Below are 18,462 nucleotides of genomic sequence, written 5' to 3'. Positions count from 1 at the left end.
AAGAATTTAAGAATTTAAGAATTTAAGAATTTAAGAATTTAAGAATTTAAGAATTTAAGAATTTAAGAATTTAAGAATTTAAGAATTTAAGAATTTAAGAATTTAAGAATTTAAGAATTTAAGAATTTAAGAATTTAAGAATTTAAGAATTTAAGAATTTAAGAATTTAAGAATTTAAGAATTTAAGAATTTAAGAATTTAAGAATTTAAGAATTTAAGAATTTAAGAATTTAAGAATTTAAGAATTTAAGAATTTAAGAATTTAAGAATTTAAGAATTTAAGAATTTAAGAATTTAAGAATTTAAGAATTTAAGAATTTAAGAATTTAAGAATTTAAGAATTTAAGAATTTAAGAATTTAAGAATTTAAGAATTTAAGAATTTAAGAATTTAAGAATTTAAGAATTTAAGAATTTAAGAATTTAAGAATTTAAGAATTTAAGAATTTAAGAATTTAAGAATTTAAGAATTTAAGAATTTAAGAATTTAAGAATTTAAGAATTTAAGAATTTCAGAATTTAGGAATTTAAGAATTAAATAATTAAAGTTAGACTGTAATCCATATTCATACAGACTGCAGTCCCGATTGACCCAGTTGCCGGTACAAAACATAATTTATCGAAAACTTTCAATAAAACTTACTTTGACCAGATTCCATTTATTAAATAGTTTAATGTGGCATAGTGGCGTTACCTTTCAAGAAACAAATAATAATGTTTTGAAAAACGAGGATAATTTTTTTAATATTCAGGCAACTACAAGGCGGTTGTAAATATGTTTCAAATTTAGTGCATGTAAAGTATGGAATGCTAAAAAGATAATATTTATTATCAAACTTTTTTTTGCAAAAAATGCGTTAAATGCAATAAGCAAGATTATGGATATAAAAAAAATCATGTTGTTTTCATATAATTTAAAAATATATTCAAATTAATAAAAAAATACAATAAACTTTATGACTCATTATTTTCTGTATGATTCAGTACAACTTCTATTAAATTTTTGAAGTATTTTAGATTTTATTTTACCTGTGTTCTCCTTCATTTCAAAATCATTTTTGAGAAGAATGGGAAATGCTGGAAATTATGTCATAACTTTATTAGAACGAAATGCTATAAATTATTTTTATTAGGTCCTTGTCGGTACTGAAACCTGGTTAGCAATGAGTCTGCTTTTGTAAATGCAGTTTTCTTAAACCTAAGAAAAACCTAAAACTACATAGGATCTTGTGTGTAAATGTTAGTGGGAGGGAGCCAATTACCCGCGGCGTACTGGGGGTTAGTATTAAGAGAGACTCCTAGTTCAAAATATTCTAGCATAAATGGATCTAAGATCGTTAAAAAATATAAGCATGATCCATTTCTAAATGTTTCAAAAGTTAAACTAGATTTAATCAATGAAAAGTTCTTAAATTTTGAGATAATTGCAATAACTTAACTATTCAATAATATCATTTTAAGTAAGAATCTGAAAATCTGTACAAATCAGTACGGTGACCCAAATATCTGTCATCTGTACGTACAGATTCTGTACTCAGATATTTGCTGAAAATCTGTACCATGACAGATAAATCTGTACATGTGGCAACGCTGACGGGACCCGTTGTCGGGAAACCGGCAACGATTTTTTTCTTCCGAAACCAGAAAAAAAACTTAACACAAACAAACTGTCACGACGTTTTGGTTGACGTTTTGATTTAGGCTGCGTTTTGACAGTTGTTACGCTTCGTAAAAGTGTGACGGAAAAAGTTGCGTTTTCGAAAACAAAAGTTGCGCTTTCGAAAACAAAAGTTTTCGAAATCGAGGAGAATGTTTTCATTTTTGAAAACATTGTAAACGAAATTGAAAACAATCGATGTTATCGATTTTAAAACAAATTGTTTACGATTTTTCGGACAGGATTTCTATCCGTGCAAGTACAATCAAGTTTACTCTAATTTATTTAAACAATCATATGCCCTGGATTTTTCAAGCTTAGAGGTAAATTTAGATTTTAAATGTAAGTACTCTTCAAGTGTTGTTTAATCTTTAGTGTTGGAAAACTGTTTCACTCGAATTTCTTTATTTTAATCCGCATTGAAAATCCTCCTGGCACGTGGAGTGGAAATTAATTAAATATTTAGTGCGTTCGTTCGCCGTCTATAACATAATAAGTTTGCGTAAGACTCTCCCCGAAACACACTCCTCCTGCCAAACAAACTTCAGCCTGTTCCATCCTGTCTGTCTACTCGCAGGGTGTTCGCCAAAGTACCCAAAATGTTAATCTACATTCATTAAATATTGATAAAGCCACCACCGCCGCCGTGTCTTCATCTTATCTCTCCTCTTCTTATGCTTCTTTCCAGGTCCGCGTCATCAAGTCCGACAACAACGGGCTCGGCATCTCGATTAAGGGTGGCCGCGAGAACCGGATGCCGATTCTGATATCGAAGATCTTCCGCGGCATGGCGGCGGACAGCGCCAAGGGCCTGTACGTGGGCGACGCCATCCTGTCCGTGAACGGGGAGGACCTGCGGGACGCCACCCACGAGGAGGCGGTGCGGGCGCTCAAACGGGCCGGCCGGGTCGTCGATCTGGAAGGTGAGTTTCCGTTTTTTTTTGGTTGTTTTTATTGGAATTCCTGCGGAACTTGAAGGAATTTCATTTTTTCAACAAAGAAGCGTAATGTTGAACATAATTTTCAATTTATGACAAACCTAACCGCTCAAATATCTGCAAAACTTCATCAATCATCCCGAAAAAAAGATCAATAAAACTTTTCTCTTTGGAAAGCTCAGCAAAAAAACCCGACAAACAATTCCCTCCACTGAATGAAGCATCATCTCGGTAGTATTTCAAACAATGTCGATATTGAAAGTATCTTTGCCTCACATGTCGAGGAGAGAATAACTTTGATTTGTTTCCCCCCTTGGATCCTGTTTATCCCCCTTTCTTCCGCTTTGAACCCCCGAGAGGGGGAAAAACTTTTTTCCAGGAGCTTTCCACAACAAAAAAGCTCCAAAAAGAAATCTATCATATGACACATACACGTATTTGATGTGGTTCGCAGAATTGACTCGAAGTCCTACCGTGCTTTTGGAGCGCTTCCGACGGCGGCGTTGAGGAATTTCGAGTGCTCTATTTTGTTGTCGTCAGTTTGCTTCTTAGATTGAAAAGTGATTGTTTGATTTGACGGTTTTTCCGAAGGTGAAATAAGGGGTGGAAACTGGGAATGTCGTGCAATAAACTCGGGGACTTCAAAGGACAGTTTTTTTGGTTTCTGAGTTTAGAAGTGACATTGTTGAACAACTTGATTAGTTTCCTTTGACAGTTTTTTCTCGCTGGAATTTGTTATTTGTGATATTAGATTTTTGAAATTTTAAATTTTAATTACTTTGCTATTTTCTTTACAATTCAATGTTATTTATTTATGTTGTTCCATTTTATGTTGTTCCAATAAAAGTTAGTTTTTTGAAAAATGAAACGTGTTAATGTGCATTTTACCTCAGAATCCTTAATGTTATCTGACAATATATTTCTTAATTTTTATAGTTTCTTTTAATTTTCTATGTTTTTCCTTATTCCATTGATAATAGTTCTCAATTCTAACAAATTTCAATTATTTTTATCATCAAACAGGACTCATTGTAGCCGTAATATTGTCAGTTGACTAATTATGAAAATATAGAACCAATATAAAAAAATAAAAAAATAAAAGCTGTGCCTGTTGCAATCAATTGTCTTATCAGCATAATTTAAAAAAGTCAACAGAAGAGCAATTGCTTAGCTTTAAAAAAATAGTATTGCTCTTTCTCTAAAACTAAAAATATTAAATTATCTCATTTAGTACTAAACAAATTCTTAAGAATTTCATTTAAAAAATCTATTCGAAAAATTCGACAGTATTTATTTGTTATGAATAATTATCAACTATTTTTTTTGCAAATACTTTTCAATGTTTATTGTTCTTTTAGAAGTCGGGGAGCAGACAAATATTCGTTTCAAAAAGCTTAAAAGTTTCTGCATTCATTTCAATTTAGATTTTTTGGTCATAATTTGTATTATTTGGAATTTTAGAGCACTGCGATTTTTTTGCTGACACTTTGTTTTTAAACTAATGATTTTAATATTTTCTGTTGGTTAACTGAAATTACCAATGTTGACAGCATGTTTGGAAATTCCTGAATCCCTGGAACTTTTATATTTTGTCCCGGGAATTCCCGAAATTGAAAAAAAAAAGTTTTGAATTCAGATTTGGTTGAACAGTTGAGTACTTAGTATTCCCTAAGAATTTTAATACATTCATTTGACTTATTCGGAATTTTTTTAGTTTAGATCCACAAAATGCCTAGCGTTTTAAATATTTTCTATTTAATCTATATATATAAAAAAATTGTTGCGTTGGGTTCGTATAAGTCCAAGGAAGGTTCTTACGCCAAAAAGTTACAATTTTGGTCACTCTGGAACCGATTCCGGAAAATCTGCAAATTGTATGGAAAAAGTTACGTAAAATCAAATTTTGATCACAGGAGGCTTAATTAGCAAACAAGCAAGAAACGTCAGGAAAGCAAAAAAGGGCAGGACGAAGTTTGCCGGGAAGAGCTTGTTTAATATATTTTTGAACGGCTCGGTATTATGTTTATGATGATGACCTTGAAAAAATATAATATTTATTATTTTTCATCAAAGACCGACATCTCGAGTATATCAGTACAAATTTAACAAATTAAGACAACTTTTTACGCCAATTTTTGCATAATGTTTTGATTTTTTGGTTGATTTCGATTAAAACAGAGACAGAACAGAACAGATAGTATACCGATTTCCAAATTTATTGCTTCAAAATCTCCTGTAACTATTCAGACTGTAGTTTGTAAAAAATGTTTTACATGAAACATGAAATTCTAAAGTATTTTAAAATTTTAAATTGACTGCTATCATTTTATTTGTTGTTGTTTCTTTGTTTGCTTGACGGTTTCAAAGATTTTTTAAAGCTTTTGTAGTCAGGTCATACATTGGATTAAAAATTGTGGTTTATTAAAAATCCAAAGCACAACAAAGCACAAACAAAAAATAAATCAATTTTTAATTTATTTTAGACTATTTAAAAACTGCTGTCCTAGTTAAGATAGAGGTGTTATCACGAATTAATAGTATTGCGCTGATTCTATTATTTAAAGCTTGAAAAGCATAACAAATATTATGAAAACATAACTTATATGACTGTATCAAAAAATTTCCGGGATCCCGGGAATTCCTTGGATTCAAAAAATATTTTTCCGAATATTAAACGCCATACATATTATTTAGAATTGTGAGTTTGCTGATTTTTTCCAAATACAATTTTGAAATTGAGCAAATTTAATTAACTAAAATATTATTTTATTTAAACCGTTCAATTCAATTTAATAGTAAAGTTTCTCTATTTGCATATTTTCCCAGAATATTGTTAAATTAAGAATCTAAAGTATAGTAGAAAGCAACAAATTCCGTCCTTTAAATATAAATATTTTTCCACAATACTAGTTACTAAAGATAGGGTTGACAGATGCCTCTGCTCAATTCTATTTTTTCGCATCACCCTTTTTGACTCTTGAACCAGAGACAAAGAAAATAAAGTTCAAAAAAGTTGCAATGGCATGAAGATCAAATTAGTTGTTTTTATACATTTTTTCATTTGTAATTCGTTATCTACATAACATGAAAATTGGTTTATTGAAAATTATAAATTTTTGTTCATTTCTTTGAAATATCAGATTGTCCTTCAACTGTGAACGAAGAAATAAAAATTGCAAGCCATAGAATCAAAATTTAAATGAAAAAAGTGTAGAGATATGCATTACACGTCAGTACAGCTTCTTTTCAATCATAATTTAAGAAAAAACTAAGATAAACTAAGAAAAAACGAAGATATACTAAGGGAAATTTAAAAATTTCTGATATTTTAAAACAAATTCAATCATGCTAAAAATGATAGGGCCATTGCTGATTTTATTTAAAGTTTTTGCACCCTCCTTTTTTCAAAATTTCCCAAAAAATCCGGCAAAAAAAACTGGGACTAAAATTTAAATTGTTCTTCAAAAACTTTGAGAACCAGATTTTTAGCATTACTGTAATGATGTAATTTAATGTTTTGTGATACTTTTTGCCTAATGTTTTAGAAAATCAGGCTTTAAATTTTAAATTCAGTTTTTTGCTTCCGCTGGTCTTAGCTGAGGATAAAAAATTTAAATGAAATTTGTGCCAGCCCTATTAACGCAGGAATATTTTTAAAATTGTTACTTGGTTTTCTATTTTCACTGATTTGTTTTTTCCCCATAATAAACTTTGAAATTATTTGCCACAGCCTTTATAAAATTGTTGCTTTTGACTGATTGTTTTTTCGTATATGAAATTGTTACTTGGTTTTAGTTTTGATAACTCTCTTTAAATTTCTTAACTTAAAATCTCTTAATTTTTCTAATATGGTTATTATTTTAATTTTTGTGGCTTTTACTTAACTTGTTTTATGTATCTCTTTCCCCTTTTATTTTTGTTTTATTTCTCAATTTTATGGTGCAATAATTGTAATTCTTTCAATTTAATAAAAATAAAAGTCAAAGATTTTGTGAAAAACGAAAAAAACTGTGATCCAACTGTATTTAGTTCTTTCTATTCATTCTATCAACCTGGCATTTTTAACCACAATTGTGCAACAAAAAGAAACAAACCCTTCTAATTTTGCTGTGATTGATGTAGTGGCACTTTGGGGACAACATTCGCGTGCATGTGCTCGCTTCGACTGTGTAAATGAAGCTTCCCAACCTGAGTGGAATTTTAAGTTGTTCCTTCCGAAACGTTACAACGTGTTCGACAATTTTCTTGCCCTGCACACTGACCGACCCGTGTACCACAACAACCAGCATTTCCATCCAGTTAGCCGGGAACAGATTTTTCCTCATCGCTCCTCCTATGTTTATTCAGCTCCAAGCAAACTCACAACATTCAGAACAACACTGCTCTGGCAATGGAAACATGGTTGGCCATGAAATTGGATTTATGATTTATACGGAAACCACCGCCGGAATTCCTAATGAGAGACCACGGACCTTTCGCAAAGGATTACTTTGACCGGTGGAACCCCTTCTTTTTTGGGGATTCTCCGACTCCGAAACTGCAAGCCCCAAATGCCTTCCAAAAGGACATGGCTAACCGGAAAAAAAAATAAAGAAAGGGATTTGCAACGTGAGGGATTCCATCGCAGGAGGCCACACACTTGGTTTATGTTTTTCTTGTTAGGATCTTCCCGGCCGGCTGGCGAGGGGCGCAGGTTCAATCATCAAAGTGTGCCGGTTCACCCTTTTTCGTTTGCGGGAGATTTGGGTGGTCGAAGGACATGGTGGCGTGATTCCACGTGTCCAGCTGGAATGTGAGGGATGGTTTCTGATTTGATACGTCGTTAAATGGAACCGAGCTGTCGGCTTTGGCGACTTTGGGGCAATCTTGATAAGCGTAATCAATCTTGGAATTTAAAGCGGTCAGGCATGTTTTGAATACCTGACATTGTGAGCTTTGATTGTTTTCTTGTGTGTTTTTTTTTCTTATGTTGTTATTTGAAGTAAAAAAAAACGGATGAAATAGATTTTATTATAAAGGGTCATTGTAATAACTCAACATTTTTTTATTTTTGATAAATTTTCAATCAATTAGCTGTGAATTGTACTGATTTCAACAGGTTTATTTTCAGAAGGTAAATCATATTAAATAAGTTCTGTAATTTTGTTGCCAAATCTTGCAAACAGTAAAAATAGGAAAGTGATAAACAAAAGTCTAAAATTATAATTAGGAGAGCATTTTTATAAAAAAATATAAACAACACACCACATTCAAAAGTTATTTTAGAAACTCAATCCCCATGGGGATTCATCGTTCAAAGGGCAAATCCCGATTACGGCGGCGTGGCCATGAACCATGAAAGGTGGTGGTTCTGCATCCTTGCCAGCTACCAGCCATTCCAGCCGATCGCTATCGAACTGGAACGAAAATATCGTCCCGACGGCGAAATACCATAAAACTATACAATGCCAAGTGGTGCACGGTGAAAAAATGTTTTTTGTTTAATTTAAAAAAATATTAATATATTTTTCTCATACAATTCTCAGCAATTCTTTGCTGTAAATTTGTCAATTTGAATTTTCGCTATTGAAAGTTTTCTTTTTTTGATGAATTTTATCTTTTTTTAAAATTATTTACGCATATAATTATACAAACTCAGCCTACATTATTATTTTTCAACAACTCAAAATAATATATTTGTATAGCAACAAAACTGTCTGAAAGATTGTGATATTTTTTTATGAACAGAAAATGTAAAAGAATATTGAATGTTTGGCCCTTTTGAAATGTTTGTATTGAATTAATTTATTTTTAATATTTCGAAAAGATCGGGAAATTTCACGAATGTTTAATATTTTAACATTGTAAATCGGGCCATTAGTTGCTGAGATATCGACGTTAGAAAATTGTGGGTTGTTTTGGGTAAGACTTAGAAAACATAAATTTTCCTGTTTTTAAACCTTTGCATGGCAATATTTCAGCAACTAAGGGTCGTACCAAAGTTCAAAAAAGCAAAATGTAGAGAATTTTCTCAGCTTTTCAAAAATACTATTTACTATTTTCAAAAAAGTTACCTGATAATAACTTTAACTTGAAAACGGTGCACTTTATCAAAATTTCAAAAAGTTTTTTTTTTAGTTTTTTTAAAATAAGTTTTGATTAAAAAATCAGAACTCGGTCAAAGATTTTTTGCACAATTTTTAAATTTCTGAAAAGTTGGCATTTGATGTCCCCAAAAAAAAATAGTACTTTTTTGCCAATCAAGTTTTAGTGACAAAAAATTAAATTAAAAATCACCAAACTTTCTTTTACCGTGTATCTTTTTGCCTTTCTTACTAAAGAAAGGTATAGGTTTTACTTTAAGCCAGGACGTCATTTCCATCTTCGTAAATATGAATTTTAATCGGAAAAATCGTCAAAAAATCACACTGCATCGATTTTTGACGCTCTATCGATTCACCTTGACAGAACTCGTCTGTCTCCAACCCTCGAATTTTGAGAAAATAAATTCCGTGGAGGTCGAGTGATGTTCGTATGTGGTAAAATTTTGCAAAATTTTGTGTCGCGCCGTTCTCAGCTCCCATATATCCGATTTCGATTCTTCTAAATGCAGATGAAAGCTAGTGTGCTGAACCTGGGCGAGTTGCCGCGCAAATTTCGAAATATCCATCTGTTTTCGGATGCGGCCAGACTTTTCAACAAAATACACAGTTTTCAAATGAAAATATGGTAAAAAATTTTAATTTTCATATCTTTTATTTATCTCAAAAATTGCATTTTTCGAGCCCTACAACCTCCCAAATTTTCATCCAGATTCATAATATGGTTCTGGAGTTAGAGCCGTTTGATTGACCTACCATAAGAAAAAAAAAAATCCCTAAAAAAAGGTAAAAGCCCACCTAGTGACCTTCGCCAACATTTTTCATTTCTGATTTTATTCAAAATTTCTTGCTACATTCATAGTACAGACCATGAGTGAGCATCTGAAACAAATTCGACATCGATCGGCAATCCCGATCAATTTTTAGAACGATTTACTTTTTGCCTTTCTTACTAAAGAAAGGTATAGGTTTTACTTTAAGCCAGGACGTCATTTCCATCTTCGTAAATATGTCGATTCAGCATGAATTTTAATCGGAAAAATCGTCAAAAAATCACACTGCATCGATTTTTGACGCTTCGTCGACAAGTTGTCAAGTTGAGTTTCGAATACTGGCGCGAGAATGCTGGCGCATATATTTGCTGGCTCGACTTATACTCGTTTGTAGTAGCTTGTCTACCGATGTTTCCTACAACATGTAAGATATCGTAGCTTTTCGGTTTCTTTTGCCCTGTTTGTTTTTGCATAACTGTCCAATGTTTATTTAAAAACTTTTGTGACATAGGACATTCATCCGGCTACAATCTATTTGTTTTCCGTGTGCTCCGAAAATCGCCTAAAAATAGACTTAATTTTTTCGTGATTTCGTAAGTATATTTAACAGGGTTCATTGGATTCCAATAGGAGCTTTCTAAGCTTTTCATCGTTTATATCGTTTTCAAAGTTTTTAATGCTGGCGACGCCAATGGCTTTCTACCTAAGGTACTCGTGATTGAGTGTGTAGTGGTGCCACATTCGTAGAAGCTGAATGGCTATCTTCCCTGCACCGTGCGGCACACGCGGTTCACTTATACCTCGGTTTTTCTTTGCGCCTACCGCGGTGTGCGTTGTCACTGACGCATGTGAAGCTTGCTATGCTCGCGTTTGTCATAAACGCTTGTTTGATTAAGAATATGTACGATTAAAAATATTCTTTTGGTGAAAATGGCGTTTTTTGTTTCTTTTGGAAATCATATCATTTATAATACTTTGCTTTCATCATAAGACTTTCTTCTTCTTCTAAACAAAGTCAATGTTATGAATTGAAAGAAGTTCTACCATCGTTATATTCTTTAGTAAGAAAGGCTCTATCTCACCCCAGGTGGGATTAAATCGGGTTTTTTTAAGTGTAGTTCTTATCCATACCTACAACTTTGCCGAAGACACCAAATCGATCAAAAAAATCCTTTAAAAGATACAGATTTTTGAATTTTGATAGGGGAAAGTGGGGCAAGTGTAACAAGCTAAGGAAATGCTCGTTATAACTCATCAAAAACGTTAAAAAATCTGTCGGATTTTTTTATAATCATGTTATTCCAGGTCTTAACTAAGACTTTGATAGAACAAGTTTTAAAAAAATCCTGTTTTTCAATGTAAAAAGTTGATTTTAAAAAAATTCATTTTCCGTACGTTCATCTCAACTAGTGGGGCAAGACGAACAACCCGTTGGGGCAAGAGGAACAATGCATGAAACAACATGTTAATTTGCTAACAATTGAACTGTTATCACTTTGATACATCAGATTAGAATGTATTTGAAACGTTTCTTTCATTTTTAGATTAAATAATATTATTTTACTAAAAATTTGATCGTTTTTAGGAAAAAAAATATAACTTTGATGAAAAAAAGGAAATTTTCATAATATCATTATATTTTGCATGGACAATTTTTTTTAACAATTGTTTATCAATTTATATATTTTTTCCCAATGAAATATGTTCTTGCAGCAATTCGTATTTTTTTCCATACTAAAAATCCATATGGTACACTTGCCCCACCTAAGCAAGATTTTTTAAAAGCTCTCAAAAAAAAAAAAAAAAAATAAAAGTTAAATCATACTTTATAATAGGTGCAAGTCATTGGTAGGGACACTACTGATCTAGGAAAAATAGCATTTTGATAAAATGAGCCTTAAAACGAACCCTAAGCCTTATTTTGTACCATCCAAATATTATAAGAAAACAAAGGTTTTGAAAAAAAACTTCATTAAATCGTATGCCCCTTGGCGTTTACGTCATTTTGGCGGTTATGTGGTAGTAGAATCAGCCAATTGCATTGCTAGCAACAATTCCTCATACTGGAAATACCAAAAATTGTAAAAATAACGGCCGTACGAGCGATTGTTCCTCTTGCCCCACCTTCCCCTACATCATTTTTGTATGGACAGCTATACCAAATTTGTAAGGAAAATTATATGGACAAACTGATGATGCAAAATGGCTTCTTTGGGCATCCGAAAGCACCATAAAAATTTCAGCAGGATTAAAAAATACAAAAATTTAAATTAAAAAAAATATCAAGTTTTTTTCACCGTACAAAGAGAAATTTCTCTCTGTGCTATGATTTTATCGGCGTCTCGCAATAAAACAGTGCACTTTATTGGTGTGAGAACACAGTGAGGTGGTTGCGAGGTGAGGGGATCAGGGTAGTAAAATTGGCGTTTAAATAATTTTCCAAACTTTAGTGCTGGTGGTGGCAGTGAGGGAGAGAGAGAGAGAGAATGGCGAACCGCAAATTTATTGCCGACTAAACTCGGGGTGTATTTGCGACAAAATTAGGTGGCGCCAACCTTTGCTATGGTTTGACTTTGTTGGCCTGGGTGGTTGATCTTTGTTGTGGGAAAAGTAATCGATTTTGGATTATGAGAAACTTTTGTGATGTGGGCTGGTGGCAAATGTTGGTTTATAAAGTTGCGAAATTATGTTTATTATTTGGACAGGTGCAACGATAAGGGGTTACATACATGTAAAATGACTGAAACAAAAGTTTTAGGAATAAATGTCTTTCCATCATTTCTGTATTTTGCATACACATTTCGGTTGCATATTTCATTTACCATCGAAAAAAATGTTTCGAAATTTTTCAATGTTTTTCAAAATCATGATTTTCTTCCTAAAAATTGACAACAAAAAACAAAAAGCTAATTTAATTCCAACTTAAATTACTGTCAGCTTTAATCACTCCCTTTAAAATCCACAATTTCCAACATCGAACATCATCTCGCCCTCGGCACAATAGACAGCAAAAAAATTCAAAATTATTCATAACCATTCTCTGGTGGCGTTTCCTCCATCATTCACGCCAAGTAACATCGCTCTCTGCTGTGTGTAACAGAGACACCCAACCAACACAGAGCCCTGGTTTGACTGCCGGGCTCCGGCCTTCTCTCAGTTGGCGCTTGGCGTGACCTGGTGGCCCAGAATCCGTTCCTTGGGGCCACCACCGACCACTTTTCCCACGCTCAATAGCATGGCTCACACAAAAAAAAATCGCTCTCCATTCAACTGTTTCGCGGTTTTCATGCCAGGGCGCATCCTTCATACAAATTGTGCGGGGGTTTTTCTTCCTTCCAGTCTTGCCCCTGAAAGTTGGCAACCCTCCCCCTTCGTTGCCCTTTCGCCGGCAGCGCAGCTGTGAAAATTGGATATTTTTCCTTTCGCACTTGTTGTCGCGCGAGGAAAAACCTTGCCATGGAAAGGGATAGAACCAATTTTTTCTTCCCTTTTCTACTTCCTTTGGAACAGGCCCTTTCACTATTCTGGTTCGCGCGCCATTGGAAAAGCAGCAAAGCTGCTGCGGGAAAAGCGATTTCCTTTTTGGAGCGCGGGAAAAAAAATGAAGATGAGAAAAACAGCACCGACTAGTGCGAAAAGTGGCTTTCTTTTGTTGGGGTTTTCCGGACCCCTCTCACTTCCCCTATCCCTTTTGGGAATTCCACCAGCCGGAGAATGCACGAGCGCGGTTTTAATATTAAAATTATCGCAGGGCGAGGAAGAAATTGGAACTTTTGCTGCCGCGGAAAAGCGACAAGCTTTTCACCGCGCAATTTGCTTCGAGAAACATCCCGCTTTTCCTCTGAGGAGGAGGAAAAGGGGAAGGGGGCTTCCTTTTCTTATTACCGGCTGGTTGGAATTGCCACTACTGCTGTTGTTGAGGTTTGCAGTTTTTTTTTTTTCATTTAATTGTGCTGGGAGAAAGTTGTGGCTAGAAGGAAAATTACTAATTATTTTCTTTTCCAGAGTTTTTGGTTTTTTTTTGTGTCACGAAGTCGATCAGAATTCTGACAACAAAAATCTCTGATTATATTGCTAAAATAAATTTTTTTTGCATCATGAAATATTTAGAAATTGTACATTTTTTTCACAATTTCTAAATATTTCATGATGCAAATAAAAATTAGGGGAAATATACCCATTTTAATCACTCTAAGCCGTTTGACCAATTCTCATCACTTTTGCCGTTTTCCGCTATTAAATCAACATTTTCATATGTATCAACAATGGAAAGTTGCTTGCTCACTTTTATTTGAGCTATTTATTACTTTGGAACAGTCAAAAACACTTTATGAAAGCTGTAATTCATGATCAAAGTGCTGATAGGCCGATAATAGAAATAGGCTGAAAAAGCGTATAGTTCCCCTATAACAATATTAACATAGATTTTGTTTTCAAAATTCTGATCGACTTCGTGACACATCCCGGGCACACGGTAATAACAAAATTAATGCCACTTCAATAACAAATACTGTTAAAATAACAGAAAGTGTTATGAAATCTTCTTGAAAAAACCATTCTTGCATAAGAGTTTAATAACAGTTTATGTTATCATAACAAAATTTGTTATTGGTCTGTATTGGTTGAAAGCCAAAACAACTTGGGAATAACCTTTTTTGTTATGGAAGAATACCTCGAATTGTTATTGGGATGATCGTATTAGTTGTTAAAATAAAAAAAAAATATTAACAAAGATTTGTTCGAAGAAAAAAATGGTATGCAAATATTCAGAAATTTATATCTTGAAAAGAAACTCTTTTATCGATTTGGTTGTCTTAAGCAAAACTGTAGGTAAACTCTGAAAAAAAAAATTAATACTCAACGATATATGATTTTTTTTTATATTTTAGTAATCATAAAATAAGCAAACAAAAGTTCAAACAACATTTTACACGGGTTTTTTTTTATTTTTGAAAAATATACGTGTGAAAAACAAACTAGTTTTTTTAAATTTTTTAAAAAATATACGATTTTTGCAAAATGTCGATTTTTTTTAAAGCAACGTTGAATTTGCAGTCGAAAAGAAGTTTGATTAAATCAGCGGTTCTCAACCTTTTTCGACCAATTCCCCCCTTGGATTACTTTCAAGACCTTCATTTCCCCCTTTAATTATAAACTTAGTATCAATTCACAAAAATCATAATTTTGGCTTTAATTTATGGAGAAAGATAAGTTCTCAGCGATTTGTGTTAACAATTTTTCATAACCTGCTCATGGTCAGTGGAATGTCTAAAGCAAAATTTAAATAACCAAAAAATCTTTAAGAAAAATCTCTTACAAAATTCATTAAGATTAGCTCATAACCGAAAAAAAAAACCAGAATTCGAGCAAATTATAAAAAAATGCACTGCTCATGTTTGAAAGAATGTCAATTAATTCTATATCACAGACAATTAGTACAGCTAATTTTTGAAAATTAGAACAAAAATATTCAAGAACTCTTCATGTTTCAAACAACATGAAAATTCAGAGAAATTTATTTCTTCAAAAAAACATTCATAATTTTTAAGTTTTTGCCCGATATATTTTAGACTTTTTCAAAAATAAACCCGAAAAAATGGCAAGGAAATTCACATATTTCACAGGCAATTTAAAAATAATTATAAACATTAAACTTTGATAAAAGTGCCCTAGTTTTTTTTTTTTTAGTTTTTAGCAAAAACGTTCAAAACAAAGAATTTCTATTACATCCTGATTCCCCCCCAAGAATGGCCAAATTACTCACGAGTTTAGAAACACTGGATTAAATGCATTTTAAGCCTAATTTTTAAAGAAAGCTGGTATTTTGTATTGTTTTTTTTAAATGGCCATTTAAGTCAATATTCTATATTTTTTTCATTGGCCGAGAATTTTTTTTTAATTTTGGTTTTTGGACTCAGACCATAAGTTCCCGAGAAATGAAAAAAAAGAAATTTTGTGATTTTTCCTGAATAAATATTTCAAATATTTGAAACATAGCTAATGTTTGAAAGTCTCTTTGCATTAAATTTTCGACCTATGGACGTACGAATCAATTATGAGAAATTGTTGTTTTGGTCATCGGGAAGGCCTTTACAAAGTTTATAAAGAATTGCTCAACTTCAAATTTTATTATACTTCATTTAATTCAAAATCGCCCAAATAAATCAAGGGTTTTAAAAATATTGCTAAAATTTTAAACCTTTATTAAAAAAAACTTGTACAATGAAAAACACATTGTATAACGCTGATTCCTGCATTTTTTTTTAAATAAAAGAGGTTTTTTTAAATCTTATTTTCAATTCTAATAAAACAAATATAACAAAGTCGATTGAATCAAGGGTAATCCCACGAAATATCAACTTCTTTTAAATTTTCTTATCAATGTTTGTATCAAAATTTCAAATAACCCCAGACATGTTTTCCATAAAATCAGTTCAAAACCGCTGCTCGACTATGATACATACCATACCAATCAGCATAGCGCACCAGGTACGCGTGCTGTAGCAAGAAGGCGCTTCCATCTTTCTCGGTCTTGGGCTGCTACTCTCCAATTTCCCAGGTTACAAATCTTCCGGATATCACCATTCACTTGATCTCCCCACCGTGCGCGCGGTTTCCCTGCTCTCCTGCCTGTACCGCCAGCTGGCTCGGCGCGGTCAAAAAGCAGTCTGACAGGCTGGCTCTCGTCCATTCGGGCGACATGGCCGGCCCACCTGAGCCTCCCGATCTTCGCCTGGGTGGCGATGGTCGGTTCTTCAAGAAACGCGTGCAGTTCGTGGTTCATGCGTCGTCGCCACACTCCGTCAGACACCTGCACTCCACCGTAGATCGTTCGTAGCACCTTCCGTTCGAAAACTCCAAGGGCACGTTCGTCCTCCTGCCGCATCGTCCAGGTCTCGTGGCCATAGAGGACTACCGGTCTAATCAGTGTTTTGTACATCGTCAGCTTCGTGCGGCGTTGCACCCGATCCGAAGTGAGGGTCTTCCGTAATCCGAAGTACGCACGATTCCCAGCAAAAATACGAGTCCGGATCTCTTTGCTGGTGTCGTTGTCGGCGGTTACCAGCGATCCCAAGTACACGAACTCGCTCACCTCCTCCAACTCATCATCATCCACAGTTAGAGGGGTGAGGCTTGGGGGGGCAACATCCTTCGATCCCCTTCCTCTCATGTACTTCGTCTTCGTCGTATTCATGCCAAGTCCTACACGCCTTGCTTGTACCTTCAGTTGGGTGTAGGCGTCCTTCACCGTCTCCAGGTTTCTTGCCACAATGTCGATGTCATCGGCAAAAGCAAGCAACTGGTAGGACCTGTTCATGATCGTGCCACTCGTGTCAATGCCCGCTCTTCGAATGATGCCCTCAAGGACGATGTTGAACAGCGCACAGGATAAGCCATCACCTTGCCGCAGCCCTCGGCGTGATCCAAAGGGTTCCGCTAAATCCCCCGAAACACGCACGTGACACATCACACCATCCAAGGTAGCCTTGATCAGCCGAGTCAGTTTATCCGGGAATCCGTTCTCGTGCATAATCTGCCATAGCTGCTCGCGGTCGACTGTATCATAGGCTGCCTTGAAGTCGATGAAGATGTGATGTGTGGGCACGTTGTACTCACGACATTTCTCGAGGATCTGTCGGAGACAAAATATTTGGTCCGTGGTGGCGCGCGCGCCAGTGAAGCCCGCTTGGTAGGGCCCCACGAACCTCCTTGCATGGGGTGACAGCTGACGGCAGAGGATCTGGGAGAGGATTTTGTAGGCCGCGTTAATAAGCGTGATACCGCGGTAGTTGCCGCAGTCCAGCTTATCGCCCTTTTTGTAGATCGGGCACACGACACCGTCCATCCATTCCTTCGGTAACTTCTCCTCCTCCCAGATCTTGGAGATCACGCAGTGAAGCGCCCTCGCCAGTTTCTCTCCTCCATATTTGAAGAGCTCACCGGGTAACCGATCCTTGCCGGCAGCTCTGTTGTTCTTCAGCTTCCTGATCTCCCTCTTCACCGTCTCTAGATCAGGCGCCGGGAACTGTTCATCAGCTGCGGGCGCTCCAAGGTTGACTCCAACGCCGTCCCTGTTCGCTTCATCGCCGTTGAGGTGCTCGTTGAAGTATTGCTTCCACCTGTCCAACACCTCGCTTTTGTTCACGATCAGGTTTCCTTCGTTGTCCCTGCACACATCGGCTCGCGGCACGAAGCCTTTGCGGGACCGGTTCACCTTCTCGTAGAACTTTCGCGACTCGTTAGCTCGGAATAGCTGCTCCATTTCTGCGCAGTCCCGGTCTTCCTGCTGGCGCTTCTTGAGCTTGAAGACCGCGACCTGCCGATTCCGAGCCTGCCTGTATCGTTCCACGTTCCCTCTCGTCGCCTTGTGCAGCTTCTTGTCGTAAGCTGCTTTCTTCTCGGCGGTAATCTGTTGGCACTCGTCGTCGTACCAATCATTCCGACTGACTCGGATCGCACTACCCAGTGTGGCTTCCGCTGCACTGCCGATGGCTGAGCGAATACGGCTCCAACCATCTTCGAGCGAGGCTGCGCCAAGTTCCTCCTCACCTGGCAGATTCGCTTCCAGCTGCTGCGCGTAACTGTGGGCCACTTCCCCGTTCTGGAGACACGCGGTGTTGAACGGAGGGGCCCGCCGACTTCGGCGTTGGTTGAACACCGTCGACAGCTTTGAGCGCATGTCAACTCCAACTAGGTAGTGGTCCGAGTCAATATTCGCACCGCGAAAGGTGCGCACGTGCGTTACGTCCGAGAAGAATCGGCCGTCGATCAGGACGTGGTCGATTTGCGTTTTCGTCCGTTGGTCAGGTGATGTCCAGGTGGCTTTGTGGATGTCCTTGCGAGGAAAATAGGTGCTCCTGACCACCATTCCACGGGAGGCTGCAAAGTCGATGCAGCGTTGGCCGTTGTCGTTCGTGACCGCGTGTAGGCTTTCTGAACCTATTGTCGGTCGAAACATTTCCTCCCTTCCGAACCGAGCGTTCAAATCCCCAATGATGATTTTAACATCCTGCC

At 35.7% G+C, this 18,462-nt stretch overlaps 1 protein-coding gene across 1 annotated transcript in view; it reads left to right on the top strand.

The window, feature by feature from the left end:
• LOC120430087 (beta-1-syntrophin) overlaps positions 1-18,462 on the top strand; it is a 373,089-nt gene that overhangs the window by 153,125 nt on the left and 201,502 nt on the right. The window contains exon 5 of the mRNA XM_052708017.1: positions 2,345-2,579. Within this exon, the coding sequence (XP_052563977.1) occupies positions 2,345-2,579 (235 nt within the window). The remainder of the gene's footprint in view (positions 1-2,344; positions 2,580-18,462) is intronic.

This window comes from Culex pipiens, chromosome 2 (assembly GCF_016801865.2).
Source record: "Culex pipiens pallens isolate TS chromosome 2, TS_CPP_V2, whole genome shotgun sequence".
In the NCBI taxonomy this organism is placed as follows: Eukaryota; Metazoa; Arthropoda; class Insecta; order Diptera; family Culicidae; genus Culex; species Culex pipiens.
Note: the sequence above shows the minus strand (reverse complement) of the source record. Positions and strands in the feature narration are given on the sequence as shown.